The sequence below is a fragment of the Stegodyphus dumicola genome, chromosome X1 (assembly GCF_044657685.1).
Source record: "Stegodyphus dumicola isolate Sdum_Otavi_A_Nest chromosome X1, ASM4465768v1".
In the NCBI taxonomy this organism is placed as follows: Eukaryota; Metazoa; Arthropoda; class Arachnida; order Araneae; family Eresidae; genus Stegodyphus; species Stegodyphus dumicola.
In genome coordinates this window covers 95,066,047-95,079,963 of record NC_140780.1, presented here as the reverse complement: position 1 = coordinate 95,079,963, position 13,917 = coordinate 95,066,047, and the positions used below count along the sequence as shown (strand labels likewise).

General features: G+C 34.2%; 1 protein-coding gene across 6 annotated transcripts in view; it reads left to right on the top strand.

Moving 5' to 3' along the window:
- The window catches only part of LOC118201816 (pyruvate kinase PKM-like), a 43,169-nt gene that overhangs the window by 22,924 nt on the left and 6,328 nt on the right, over positions 1-13,917 (top strand). For all 6 annotated transcript variants that reach the window (XM_035373975.2, XM_035373978.2, XM_035373976.2 and 3 more), the window contains 2 exons: positions 596-723; positions 9,524-9,674. In XM_035373975.2, the coding sequence (XP_035229866.1) occupies positions 596-723; positions 9,524-9,674 (279 nt within the window). The remainder of the gene's footprint in view (positions 1-595; positions 724-9,523; positions 9,675-13,917) is intronic.

The window sequence follows — 13,917 nt, the reverse complement described above, 5'->3', positions numbered from 1 at the left end:
GGGAGGAAAAGAAAGCTTGGTATAAATTTCAAATAACAATTAATTGATTTCAAGGGCAATTAGACTCAGTCCTTCTTCAAGAGCAAATCCCTAGGCTTGCTTTTTCTTGCCTGATTTTAAATAACTCGATGAGCGTCATGATAAGCATGCAAATTGATGCTCTCAGTGTGTATATTCGTTTATATCTTGATCTGAAGAATTGAACATTAGAGAACATGGAAAATAGCATTTTGAAATTTTTGAGAATTGCCATATTGCCAAATGTGATTATAAAAGGGCATATTTTTACTGCTTATCTGCATGTTTTAGAAGCTAATTTTATTATCACTGTGTACTTTTTGATCAGCAAATTCATATATATTTCTTCCAAGATTATTAAGAGTTCAAGGTGGCAAGCCTACCTTGCGAATTAAGTGACTCACTTACCCCAAACATAGCATGGCAGTGCTGCTACCATTCAATGAGCATCATTTTTTGGGATAAGCCTTATTTAAAAAAAAATTATATTCTGTGCAAAATAGCATATATAAATAAAGTTTCTGTTTGGGGATTGATAGGTGCTTTTTATGACTATATTGATTAATTTTTATTCCAGGTAGATATGGTATTTGCATCATTCATCCGCAATGCAGCTGGTGTTAGAGAAATAAGAAACATATTGGGTGAAGAAGGAAAAGGCATTAAAATTATCTCTAAAATAGAGAATCATGAAGGTGTAAAAAAGTAAGTTTTAAAACTATCGCTGGTATTTCTAAATAAGTGATTTCATATATGATCCTTTGATTCTAAGACATGCTCTTTACTTTCAGTATCACCAATAGAGAATGTGGTTAGTAATTTGGAGAAACTTATTATTAAACTAATATAATTTAAATTTCACTGAAGTCTGTTCGAGATGTCTGTTGCTTCTAAGATGCCTGGTTTTACTGATGTTTAGTGCAGGGACGCTACTTCAGAGCCTCACTCCACTAAACTTCAAAGAAATAAATGTTTAAATGGGTGTAACAGGGAAGATGATTACAACTTTAAAGGGTCATAGATAGCAACAACTAAAATTTTCTTAATTGTATGGGTTCAAATTTGAAGTGTGAACCAGAAACAAAAGTATGTGCCCCCCTCCCGAAAAATGGAAAGGCATTTTAATAGTGGATATTTACAAGAATTATTCAAATGAATAACCAGAAACTGAAATGCATGCATCACAATGACACTGTAGTAATTAGCCTATATTTTGGAAGGTATCCAGCACGTCATATACTGCAGCAATGATTTCTGGTGGCAAGGTCTTCAGAAAAGTCAGTCTGCATCTCATCATTGAGGCTTTTCAGTTACCAGTAGAGAAAGAAATTGAGGCAGATCTGTAATGCCAAAGGATGATCCACCACACCTAGCACATAATTTCTTTATTCATGTATGGGTGGAGATAATCCATGATTATGTAACTGCCTGTGCATCCTACCAGAAAGCCTCAACAGAGGCAAGTATGGTATTTTCCTTTGGCAAACTCTGCCCGATTTACTGTAGGTTGCCACTTCATTTTGCTGACATCACATGTTACACAGACATTTGTTGTGCACATGAGCTGTTTCAGCCCAATGGAGCATCTACAGCACTAAAGAAATACAAAACTACCTGAATATTCAGTTTCCAGACTGATAGATTAGATTTGGTGGCTCTATTATTTGACGTCCTATATATCTGGTTCTATCCTGCCTCAATTTCTTTCTCTGGGAGGGGGAGGAACACATTAGATAACTTGTTTTCTAAATGCAGATTTACTCTCAAAGATTTTGTTGCCATAATTAACAATTAAGTTACAGTCATATGCCAGATATCATCCAAAGTGTACACCAGTCACTCTCATCATTATCTTTCATGCATTGCAGTTGCTGGAAATTCATTTGAACAATTCTTGTAAACACTAAATGCTACTTTTTGTAAATATGCATGATTAAAACTTCTCATTTTCAATGTTTTTCACTTATTGCATTTCTGCATTCACATTCCACTGCTGCATTTACATCATTTCATAACAACATGGTGTAATGAAAATTGTAACTTTTGTGATGTTTTATCACCCCCTTAAAATTATGACTCTCATTCCTTTTATACCCTTTATATGCATTTCTTCTATAAAATACTGTGTTTTGATATGTTGAAGTTCTTTATGTTAAAATGCATTGTAATTCATATGAATCTTCAAGAAGAAGTAATGATTTAAGATATTCACTTAATGTACCACTCCTAATTAATCACTTAACAGTTTCGGCTAATCCTTAGAATATGGTAACAGGTAGTTTGGCGACATTTTGGTAAGGCGATAAAGGTTACTAGCTAGGACTTTAGCAATAATCTGAGAAGTACACAGTTCGAATCACAGATTATTTTATCTCCGAGAAATGAGATTATGAGACATGTAATGTGACATTTTCCAGAAAATTCCAATGGGGATTTTAGCTAATAAGCACTTAGAAACAATTTCGCTGCTAAAGTGCAGAATTGCCCACTTATTTGTTTGGCGCTTTTTACAAGAGCAAGAAGAATTGGATTTTTGTCATTTTTTTTTTACTTTTAAGTGAAAATAGGTTGATGTGTACATGGATAAAGTCAAGAGTGTGCGCAATGCCATTTTTGTGCAATTCTGTAATGTTTTTTTAAGTGAAAATAGGTTGACGTGTATATGCAATTCTTAAAAACATGGCAAGCAATGGGCGATTCTACACTTTCTCCCAATTTCGCACCTAATCTTCGTCATGATTAAGCACTTTTGTTGCATAAAAGTTCTAGCATAAGCGTAATTCGGCTAGCAGATTGTTAGAAAAAATATTGAGTAAAAAAAAAAAAATGCCTTTACTTTGTTATAACAAAATGGCATCCAAAAAAAAAAAAAAAACTAGCAGGTTGCTGTAGCAGGGTTGGTCGCCAAAGTTTCGCGAAAAAATCGCCAAGTTACCATAATGTAAAGATTCACCACAGTTTCATTTTCTGCCAAATTGTGACCAAAAATAAGCATATTTTTATAATTAATTATGTATTCATATTGATTATATGCATTCAAATCAACAGTCAAAACTGTTATAACTATTGTATTTATTAATTTATAATAATTTTTAATTATGGTGAAAATAAAGGATTTTTTTCTTAAAGTTGACTTTTCCTGAAGAAGGTATTTAACTGGAAAGAATACATTACAGCAGAAAAATGTTAGTAAAGAGCATATATTTTTTAAGTACTTAAAATTTTTATTCCATTTTAAAACTCAGCTTTGGTATGATATATTTTGAAACATGAAGATGGGCAGAGTGCAGTGTCATGATTGGGACAAAAATATGTTTTCTTTTCTGACCTGTTTTCCACTAACGTTCCTTCTCGAACAGCACACAAAACTACCTGGTTGATCTCAGTTTCTTTCTACTGGGAGAAATTACTTCTATAAAGTGTCTTTCAGTCAACTTTAAGGGATTTTGTAAAATTCCTGGCCATCCTTTCTTCTCATTCATTGTTCCAATGCCTCTCGATCAAGCTATCAACAAAGTCTAAAATCCAAATGGGAATATTTTCCTTGGTACTTGTGGTACAAGGCAAAAGAATTCCACAGTGATACATAAAAAATGTGAAAGAATATTTTTTATATTTTCTTCTCTTTATGATGTTATGATTGGTGAGATGTTAATACATTCTATCAATACCTCCTATAGTATGATTGTGCTCCATTGCCACTTTTGGTTTCTTTTTCATCTCATCATTGTGAAACAGCACTTATTTAAAGATTGTGTACAGTAGATAAAAGTGTTACAATCTTTTTATCCATCCATTTGATGATGCATACCTTGCCCTTTGGTAAGCACAGATTTCACCTTTTTTGAGCTTTTTCGACTGTAATTCCTTTGGAATGTCTTTTCTGCTAAGTTTGAGTATTTCATAGGTATCTCTTTTGTTGCTGAGAAGAATGTCTGCCAAGTCTGGAGATGCTTAGTAATTATCTGTCGTTAGGCAATATCCTTGATTCAATAGAGGCTGCATAAGTTCTTACCACTTAAGATGATTTGCACAGGTATTGATAATTAGTGTCATAAAGCGTGTCTTTTCCAGTGTACATAATGAATTGATACACATACCCGACTTTGATTCAATAGCATAAAAGATTTTGTGTCGAGTCACGATCTCTTCAACGGTATATACTGCTTCCAGTGTATGCCCTTTGAATAGCATCAGACTCTCATCGATTTTTACATCTCTTTCAGTTGTGATAATTTCTCAATAATGACAATTCAAATACTTGATTACAGGCCAGAGTTTTCATAATTTTAATTCATGCATTTTATCGTCAAATTTAGCATCTTCAGAAAAATGTAAATAGTGGTCAATGAGGTGAAAGTGACAATAAGACATAATTTTTTTAAATGGCATCGATTTTAATGTCTTTTGCTCGAGTATTGCTCAATATCGTTTTCCCCCCCCACAATACCTTGTAAAATATTCAAAGCAAGAACGACTTGAATTTCACTTTTCGATGTTGGTTTCCATTTTCTTGCTTTGCTATGTCTTCAAAGATTACTGTTTTGAATACTCTTTTCTGCATCTTTATTAGTTTCAGAAACTATTATTTCAAGGAGGTTATCACAAAAGGAAATATCAAAAAATTGTAGATTTCCATTACTTAATCAAAATTCAAATGAATAGCAGAATTTGCTGTGATAAGAAAATGTAGAGTTGTTGGAGGAGAACTACTAGTACCAAATACACAGAAGTTCCAATCCTGAATTAGATCATCTGAACCTTTTGTTTCCTCATCAGTAGTGCAGTCTGATAATGAACTTTCACAACTATCAGTATCATTGACAAAAATTTCCAATTCACTGTTTTATGCAATATCTATTATGCTCACTTAAGAGCCACTTACTATCACTCATTCGTCTATTATTTTTGCACAAAATTAAACTGGAAAGATATATTCGCAACATGCAACACACTGAATTAATGCAAACAAAAACTCGCTCAATTTTCCCGCCTACACAAAAATAGTAAAACCTGTCCTTGAACTTATTTTACAATCCAAATCTCTCCTGGACTACTAGAGCCATCTATTAGAAGTAATGCAAAGGAAAAAGCTGAGCAAATCAGTGAATTGGTGTAGGAAAATGCTCTGCCCGAGTGATGTTCAAGTAAATCAGGAATTCCCCTCTCATATCGCCCGAACGGTCTTCGGACAAAATTGCTGTGATATACTGTTGTGTAAAAATATCTGAGTAACTTTTAAGATCAGAATAGTAATGTTATTTTGATGATAAAAATGACAGGTATAAATTTTCCATTTATTTGTCTTGAAATGCATTAGAGTAGAAATTACTCAGTATTGGATATCACCTAAAATTATGCTTTGTGTTACTACAAATGTGGAAGGTCCAGCAATATCTGAATTCGACTTATAAAATTAGATATAGGTGAGACACTGTGACTACAAATCTTTATTCCTCCGTTCTTTTCACAACCATTCATTGTAAGCATTTACTTCCAGTTACCAAAATGTTTCAAGTATTACAAATATTCGTATTTTGTCATTTAAAAAATTATTTTGTAAAAATTATGAAATTTAACTTCTTACATGGTTACTCTGTCTTTAGTTACACTTTATCAAAAAAAAAAAAAATTTTTTTACTCCCATGTGACAAAACTGGCAAATGTATTTAATTCAAGATCAGTCTTCACTTAATATTAACCTTTTTTGTTTTATTTCTGCATACAGATGTAAATATTTCTCCCTTCAATTTGTGTACAGCCTATGAATATGATCTTAAACTGCAAATATATTGATCAATTTGTTATACAGAATTAACATTCTTCTATTTAATTTTTATAATAAAATTTTCTGAAATATAATTGTAGGAACCATATAAAATGGTAGATTTTGTGATTTTTGCGAAACTGATTCTCTTAAATTAAAAAATGGCAAAATATGAATATTTGCATCATTTGAAACATTTTTGTAATGGTCCATGACTGATGGTTGCATTTAAAAAAAAAAAAAATAAGAGCTGCATAAAAAAAATTTTTGTGGACATGATGTATGTATGAAAAATGATCTAATGTGGTGATTCATCTCGTTCTCACAAAGGCTAATTGCAGGGGAAAATACATACAGTGTGCAGTGGAATTTTATATATCATCACAATAATCCAGACCTTCGGAGCATATTATGTTAAATGTGTGAGGAATAAAATTTTAATAGGATTAGAAAGTAAACTGCCATTTAATATAGATATGCTAACTGCTGTATGCATATTAAATATCATTTGGAATATATTCTACATTGAAAATCCATATGGATTTCATCACACTTGATATAATGGTATTGGTAAAATATCTGTTGGAAGTTTTCGTCAGTCATTGTTACAGAATTATATGAAGTCTCCATCTTGAAGCTGATGAAATAAATATAAATGGTTTAGAAAGTTATTTTTCATTAAAATATCAGATTTTGCTGCATTTGATAAAAATATTTCCTGTGTGAAGGATTTATCCATAGACCTAAAATCTTTTTTTCTATACAATTTTATGCTACTTATTCTGATGAAGGTAGAAAAATCATTCATCATGTGTTAACAGAAGATTCTACGAGTGCCTATTTAATAATTGTGAAATTTCTATAAAAAATGCAATAAAATATTTTACATGAATATTTTTAAAAATGATACAAATTAGCATTCACTGAAAATCGATTTATGCTTAAGTTATTAAAAGAAACTTTGATTTTAATACATTAAATGAAAAAGAAAATTTTATAATAAATTCTTTGCTTAAAAAACATCAATTATTTTATATTTATTTTAACTGTAATTAACTACAGGTTTTCTGGTTGATAGCTATAAGAAAGAACTGCTTCCAAAATATGTTTAACAAAGAATTTCTTGGGAATGAAGTATTCTAATGCACAGTTTCTTGCTGTTATACTGCACAAAATAATAATACCTTCATCACAATTGCATTATGAGTACAGTTGTATATGGGCATCCTTAACATCGTGGAACCACCCAAGTATTAGATAGCATGGTAGGTATGAAACTGTTTTATTCCCTGAACAATTCTAGTTTCCTGATGTTACAGCTTAAGGAAAGAAAATCTAGTGATAAAAGATAAAAGATCAAGTGATTGCAGAGGCCAGACAAGAAACACTAAACTTCATCCAATTCACTGTCTTGGTCTTCATATCCATAAAGTTATGCACCCTATTTGCAAAATGTGGCAGAGTCGTATCCTTCTGAAAAATGGTACTTGGAAGAAACTGAGGCTTGAGGGTAATTTGCCAAAATTGCTATTTCTTCATCAAAGAATGGGCCTTTATGATCTTCTCTTTTGTAACACCACATATTCACTTTTGGTTAATCATGTTCTTATAAGTCCTCAGAAGATTGTTATAATCATAGTTGGCTACCTTTGAAGTGAGTTGTCCAGATAGGATATTGATTACTGAAATTAACTGCTGTACCAAAGGGCCCAGGTTTGAATCCTGGAGATGACATGGATGTTTATAAGTGTGTAGTGTTTGTGCGGCAAGGGGTACTCAAAGTACACTCATGTCCATAAATTAAGGATAATGCAAAATCAGGCAAAGGAAGAGTTAGAAGCAAAACAAATTTGACTTATTTGTAAAGCTTATTTATTAAAAAAAAAGGAAAAGAGCAAAAAAAAGATGCTGTATGTTTGATATTATTAAAAAAATTAGCGATTTTTTTCCCCTCCCTGGAGCAAATTACAAAAAAAAACCTATTTACAAAAAACCAATATTACATGGTTGGTATGATTGTTAATACATTGTATGTCTCCCAGACGATGCAATACAGTCCGTACAATGCCTAGACATGCTGAGTATCAAATTATCGATCTAATCTTGGGGGATATTACACCACTCAAAAAGCAATGCTCCGGTAGACATGTAGGAGGAGGTTGACAGGCTGCAACTCGTCGGCCAAGTACGTCCCACGCGTGCTCTACTGATTCAAGTCTGGTGAGAATGCTGGACAGTCCATACAGGTGATATCCTCCGATTGAAGGCATTTGCTTATGATGTTTGCACGGTGAGGACGAGCGTTGTCATCCATAAACACAAATTGTGCGCCCATGGCGACCCGAAACAAACGTACATGTTGTTCCAGAATGACGTCCTGATAGATTTGGCTTGTCATGGTTCCAATTTGAACATGCAGGTCAATTCTGGAACCCAGAATAATTCCACCCCAAATGAGCACTCCTGCACCACCGTAATGGTGTCGTTCAATGATGGTGGTAACGGGTACCTGGAGCTCTCCATATGAAAGTCCGGCGAGAATCAGACTGCAAGCTAAACCTGGACTCGTCGGGAAAATATCACACAAGCCCACGGTTGCGGTGTCCACAATGCATGCTCTCTACTCCAGACTAACCGCAGGCGACAGTGAGTTGCAGTAAGTGGAACACATCTGACAGGTCTACGAGCATATAGACCAATCTGCCCTAAGTGTCTACACACAATCTGCCTTGAAATTGTCGTACCAGTGGCTGAAGAGGGCTGACGAGACAGGTCTGAGGCTGTGCTCCACCTGTTTCTTTTGGCAGTAACTGCCAAATACCGGTCCTCATTCGGCATTGTAACTCTGGGGCGACCTGTGCTGTAACGTCTACTCACATTACCATCATCTTGGAATCGTTGCCAAACCCTGGAGATGACACTCTGGGCAATTCCAAGTTCATCTGATACTTCCAGTTGGGTACGCCCACATTCCAGACAGCCGATAATTCTATCACAAAATTCATCCAAATGCGTCCTTTGTGTCATAACTATTCGGTTATTGCACTGAAATGCTTATAAAGCCCCTGCGAACAATTTTACTTCTTTGCCTGTATTCCTTATCTATCACTCTCTTACTCTCTCGTCATTGTGACGTACCATCGGTGTCATATGGTTACTTCCTGAAATTTGCATATGATTCTTGAAGATGTGTGTAGTGACTTTACAGGTGATATATTTATTTTAGAGTTCAATTTCCGCATGACTCCGAATTATCCTTAATTTATGGACATGAGTGTACATGGTGAGTCAAACTTCTCTTGAAAGGTTAGTGGTGTAGGGGAAGATGTGTGGGAAATCTTGAGATTGCCCCCTGTGGTGTTCTCCCTTGGAATAACAATTTGGATGGAAACTTAACAGTTAGCAAGGCATGGTGATAATGTAGTATGCCTACATGGATGCACAGGTCTTGGCATTGCTTCAACCAGAACCTGTCTTCTGAGTTAAATATTAAGGCAAAAACAAATTTTTTCAGATGCATGCTAAAATATTTTTGATAACTTTACCTAATGCAGAATGTACTGTATTGTTTCTAAAAATAATGTGCATTAAATTTTTCAAATGAACAAAAATCGAAGTGATATTCTACATAGAAAGTGCATTCAGACTTGTAGCTATTTTAAATTCTTTAAAAAACTGCTTATTATACTTCTTATAGAATTCATGACATACTGAAACTTTTCTCTTTTTCTCCTCCAGAATAGATGAAATTATTGAAGAAAGTGATGGAATAATGGTTGCCAGGGGTGATCTTGGAATTGAGATACCTCCTGAAAAAGTATTTTTAGCTCAAAAGATGATGATAGCAAAATGTAATATGCTGTGCAAACCAGTCATATGTGCTACACAGGTAAACTAATGGGTTTATATGTAAAGTTAAACTCTATGATAGATTGATTTAAAGTTATATCTACTGATGTGATATCTATGGTTCACGAGGGGTGAGATACAGTAGCTCAAAAGTCAGGGACTTCCATTTTAGAAAGTAATTTTCAACATAAGAAATCATTTAAATATAATGTAAAATAGCTTTCACAAATCAATATTAAAATCCATACTGCGTTATAATAAAGGTAAGTTGGCCACCACTAATTTATGAAACATTTATAGACTCTGAGAGAGTAAAAAATAGTCTTAAAATAAAAGTCTGATAGCTTATAATTTTGTGTTTTTTCTTATTTAAAATGCAAACATTTTAAAATTGTTAATGGGGATAACTTGCTAGTATTGATGGAATAGTTTAATTTATTCTTTGGTTGCTAATTTTTATTTTGACGATTAAGAACTGGATAGCAATCTGGAATTCAGAAAATTCATGAACTTTAATAACGTATTTTAAAAATGGGTTCTTGGTAAGAGATATGGCAGAAATAATCTAACAAAGTTATTCAATAGAGCAAATAAAAAGATTTTTAGTTCTGAAGAACATTTGATCATAGATTGGTAAAGAAAATGCCTTAAGTTACATATTTCCAGATAGCTATGAAAGCCGAAAAGCATTATGGAAAAAGTGCTGATCCAGAAAAAATTAGAATTATTCTAAGAAAAAAAAATTAGTGAATAAGTTACTAGGGCGGAATCAGTAAGAGCATTTGAAATTTGCAAAACTTCATAAATACAGTACAAAGTCCCAAAATCAGACTTATTGGGACTTCCACGATGCCGTATTTTTCCAGATATTGGATCATTAGTTTAAATCTAGTAAGATGGCATGAAGAAATAATAAAATTAAAAATATGAAATCGTAATTTATGAAATAACAAAGCATTTATGATCTAAAGAGTATCAAATTTTATCCCCCCCAAAAAAAGTTAATATCTATTTTTTTACTGTGTTAAACATTTCTTTTAAGTTGCTCCATTTTTTGTGCTAATACTTGCTCTTTAATTCCATCGACAGACCTAAATTCTTATTCAGTTACAAAGTTCCATAGTTGAAGTCCTGTAATTGCTGGCGCTAGAATTCCGACTAACTTGTCAATCAAAATTTTTTTGTCTCTGTCACTCTGTCTGTAGGGGTATTTTCTGGATCTAGAACCATACTACGGATGTTGCCATCCGGTAATTGATTGATGATTGAGGAGCATTGTTATCACAGTGAAAAACCTCTTTTATATCTTCTCATTTATTAGCGTTTCTCCACATTTCTTTACAAAATGCGCTAATTGGAAAATTTCACCTTTGGTTTACGATATCCAAAAACCTTCAGATTCGTGGCTATCATCATGAAATTTAGCTATCATTCACTATACATATTTGGCTATGTATTACGAGATTGGAGACTAAACACAAGTTGTTCCATTAAATTTTAGCTTGCTTCTATTGTGCACTGAGACAACTAAGCCTGAATTGTATTAGTTATTTATTATACTTATGTCTATTTCTTGCACATGCTAATGCTTATCTGAGTACTGAATAAATCAATTCCCACATATACTTAAGACTTATTGAGGGCCAGCGCCTGATGCAGTCTCTGCAGCTCCTAAATTCTGCTAACAAGCATCTCCCTTTGTCTTCCCTAAATTCTGCTGCCCGGTGCGGCCATATGAATTGGTACTGGTTCTGGGTTTATGTGAATAACAAAACAGTTATTCTTAATTCAAATAGCTCTAAATGTAATCTTTTGGCCTATGAGTATCATTAACAAAATGTACTTTTAGCATATGGAAAGAAATTTTTGTTAATTTTTCTTGTCAAGATTTCTTAGTCCATTTAACTTACATCTATAATCATCGCCAAGCATAATGTCAACATATCAACATGTGTTGATAAACATGCAGTGATGAAAGCAAAATGTAATTAATACTGATTCGCCAGGTTGGTGTCAGGTTTATAAAATAGTAGGTGTAAAATCATCATACAAATTTATGCTAAAATGATTGTTTCTTCAATAACGAGGTATTTTATTTAGTGCTGAAGTGAAATTAAGGTTCGAGACTCTCCGCGGGTTTTATTAAGCATGGGGGAGGATCAAATGCACATGCGTACAGCACACACATAAAAAATATAATAAAATATAAAAAAGTTGGTAGTGGCCTTTGAGGTCCGGATTTTAGATCATTCCGGATGTTGGACGTCCGGATCTCGGACTTTGTACTGTATATATAACTTTAGAGAACAGTATACATACAAACAAATGCAAATTTAAATCTTGTGTCAGAATGGGCAAACAAATGTCTAAAGAAGGCCACTAATGAATGGGCAAACACATGTTTAAAGAAGCCAAAGGAATATGTTTAAAACTACCTCTTACCAATGGGGGTGAGCTGATATAGGGATCAATGTCAGTCACTGGACCAAGTAGCCTTCGTATCTTTGATGAATCAAAATAAATATGTAGTATATTAAGAAAATGTTACAAGTGCTTAAAAATTGGATATAAACCTGAGTATAGACTGTAGTTGCTTTATATATGTTATACATGTCTATATGCCATATGTTACACATGACTACAGATTACTACAAACGTCTTAATTTGGCTACAAACCTAAATGCAATTGAACATTTATGGACAAGTATGGAAGAAAAATTTAAAATGCCTGCTTTGTCCAGTTCAAAAGATTTAGTAAAGACATTAAAAAGAATGGTTAATTTGACAATTTTTTAGTCAGAAACTCTATAAATATACTACAATGGTTTACTGTAATTTCATGTGTTGATCACCGCTAAAATTTATCTGTGTGTGGAAAATTTTCAAAGTGTTTTAGTAACCAATATATACACGTCTTCAACCATAACAATGATGTGAGACAGACCCTGTGAATAACAATTTTTAAGCAAACCAATAGCAATATTTTATAGCTAGCATTGATTATGTAGAGCCGCCTACTGCTGGTTTAACCTAATGGTCATATGTATACTCAAGATGTGTTTTCCTATTAAAGTAATGTAAACAAAGTAATTCTGCATCCAGTTTATTTTATTGATTATAAGTTTTCAGTTTTGGTGACAGTATAGTTATTACATATCACTACTTTGGACCAAAACCAGCATAACTCAAAAAATTGCAATTGTTTGCTTAATGTCATAATTAGTATGGAGTTGTGGTATACAATACCTAACATTGAAAATGCAACACCAATAAGGAGTAGCCAAAAAGTGATTATACTCGGCAGAGAGAGACAAGAACAAACAGTAAATTTTCTTTATTTCAAAATGATATACACAATACAGAGCAAGAACATCATCGGCTCAGTAGGTTGTAGGACCAGCTTGGACGGCGATACACGAAGCAACACATCTAGGTTAAGAGTTAATGAGACTACGGATAGTGTCCTGAAGAATGTCTCTGCATTCCTGCATCTTCTGAATGCAGCAATGGCAGGGTCTGCAAATGGTATCCAATCACATCCCAAGTTTGTTTGATTACTAAGAGATCCGGAGAGAATGGTGGCCAGGGAAGCATCTGTATAGCTTGCACAGAACATTGGCTGATGCGAGCAGTGTGTGGTCAGGCAATATCCTGCTGATAAAGGGCATTGGCCACTCCTTGAAGGTAGGGGAGTGTCACTGACCACAGCTCCATGTATCTTTGGTTTATCATCATGCCCTGAATACGAAATAGAGGTGACCTGGCATTGTATGCAATTGCATCTCAAACCATGGTGTCATGCGGTGGGCATTCCACAATTGCTGCTGGATTGGACCTGTCTCTACATCAGTGCCACACTCATATACGGGGACTAGAAGAAGCTCGACTCATCTGAGAACATGACCCTGTACTATTCCATCAACCATAGTGCTCAAGCCCAGCGCCATTGCAGATGTTGGTGACTATGATGTGGGGGTCAATGGCAGTCCTCTTAATGGATGTCAAGAGTTGCAGCCACTAGCCACCAATTGATGCAAATTGTTCTAGTCGGTATGGGAACATTAAGGGTGTCTTGAACATGCTGCAGAATGGAGGTAGAAGTGGCTTGTGAGTGCAACACCGCTTGTCGGCGAATTCGTTAATTCACACGTGCTGACGTCACTCTCACTGCAATGGCATCTCTTGAACTTGTTCCAAGCACCATCGCCACAGCTGGTGTACAGTGGACCTGTCCAGGTGTGTGTGAGCTGAGATATGCCGTATGGACCAACCTGCCTTTCTGT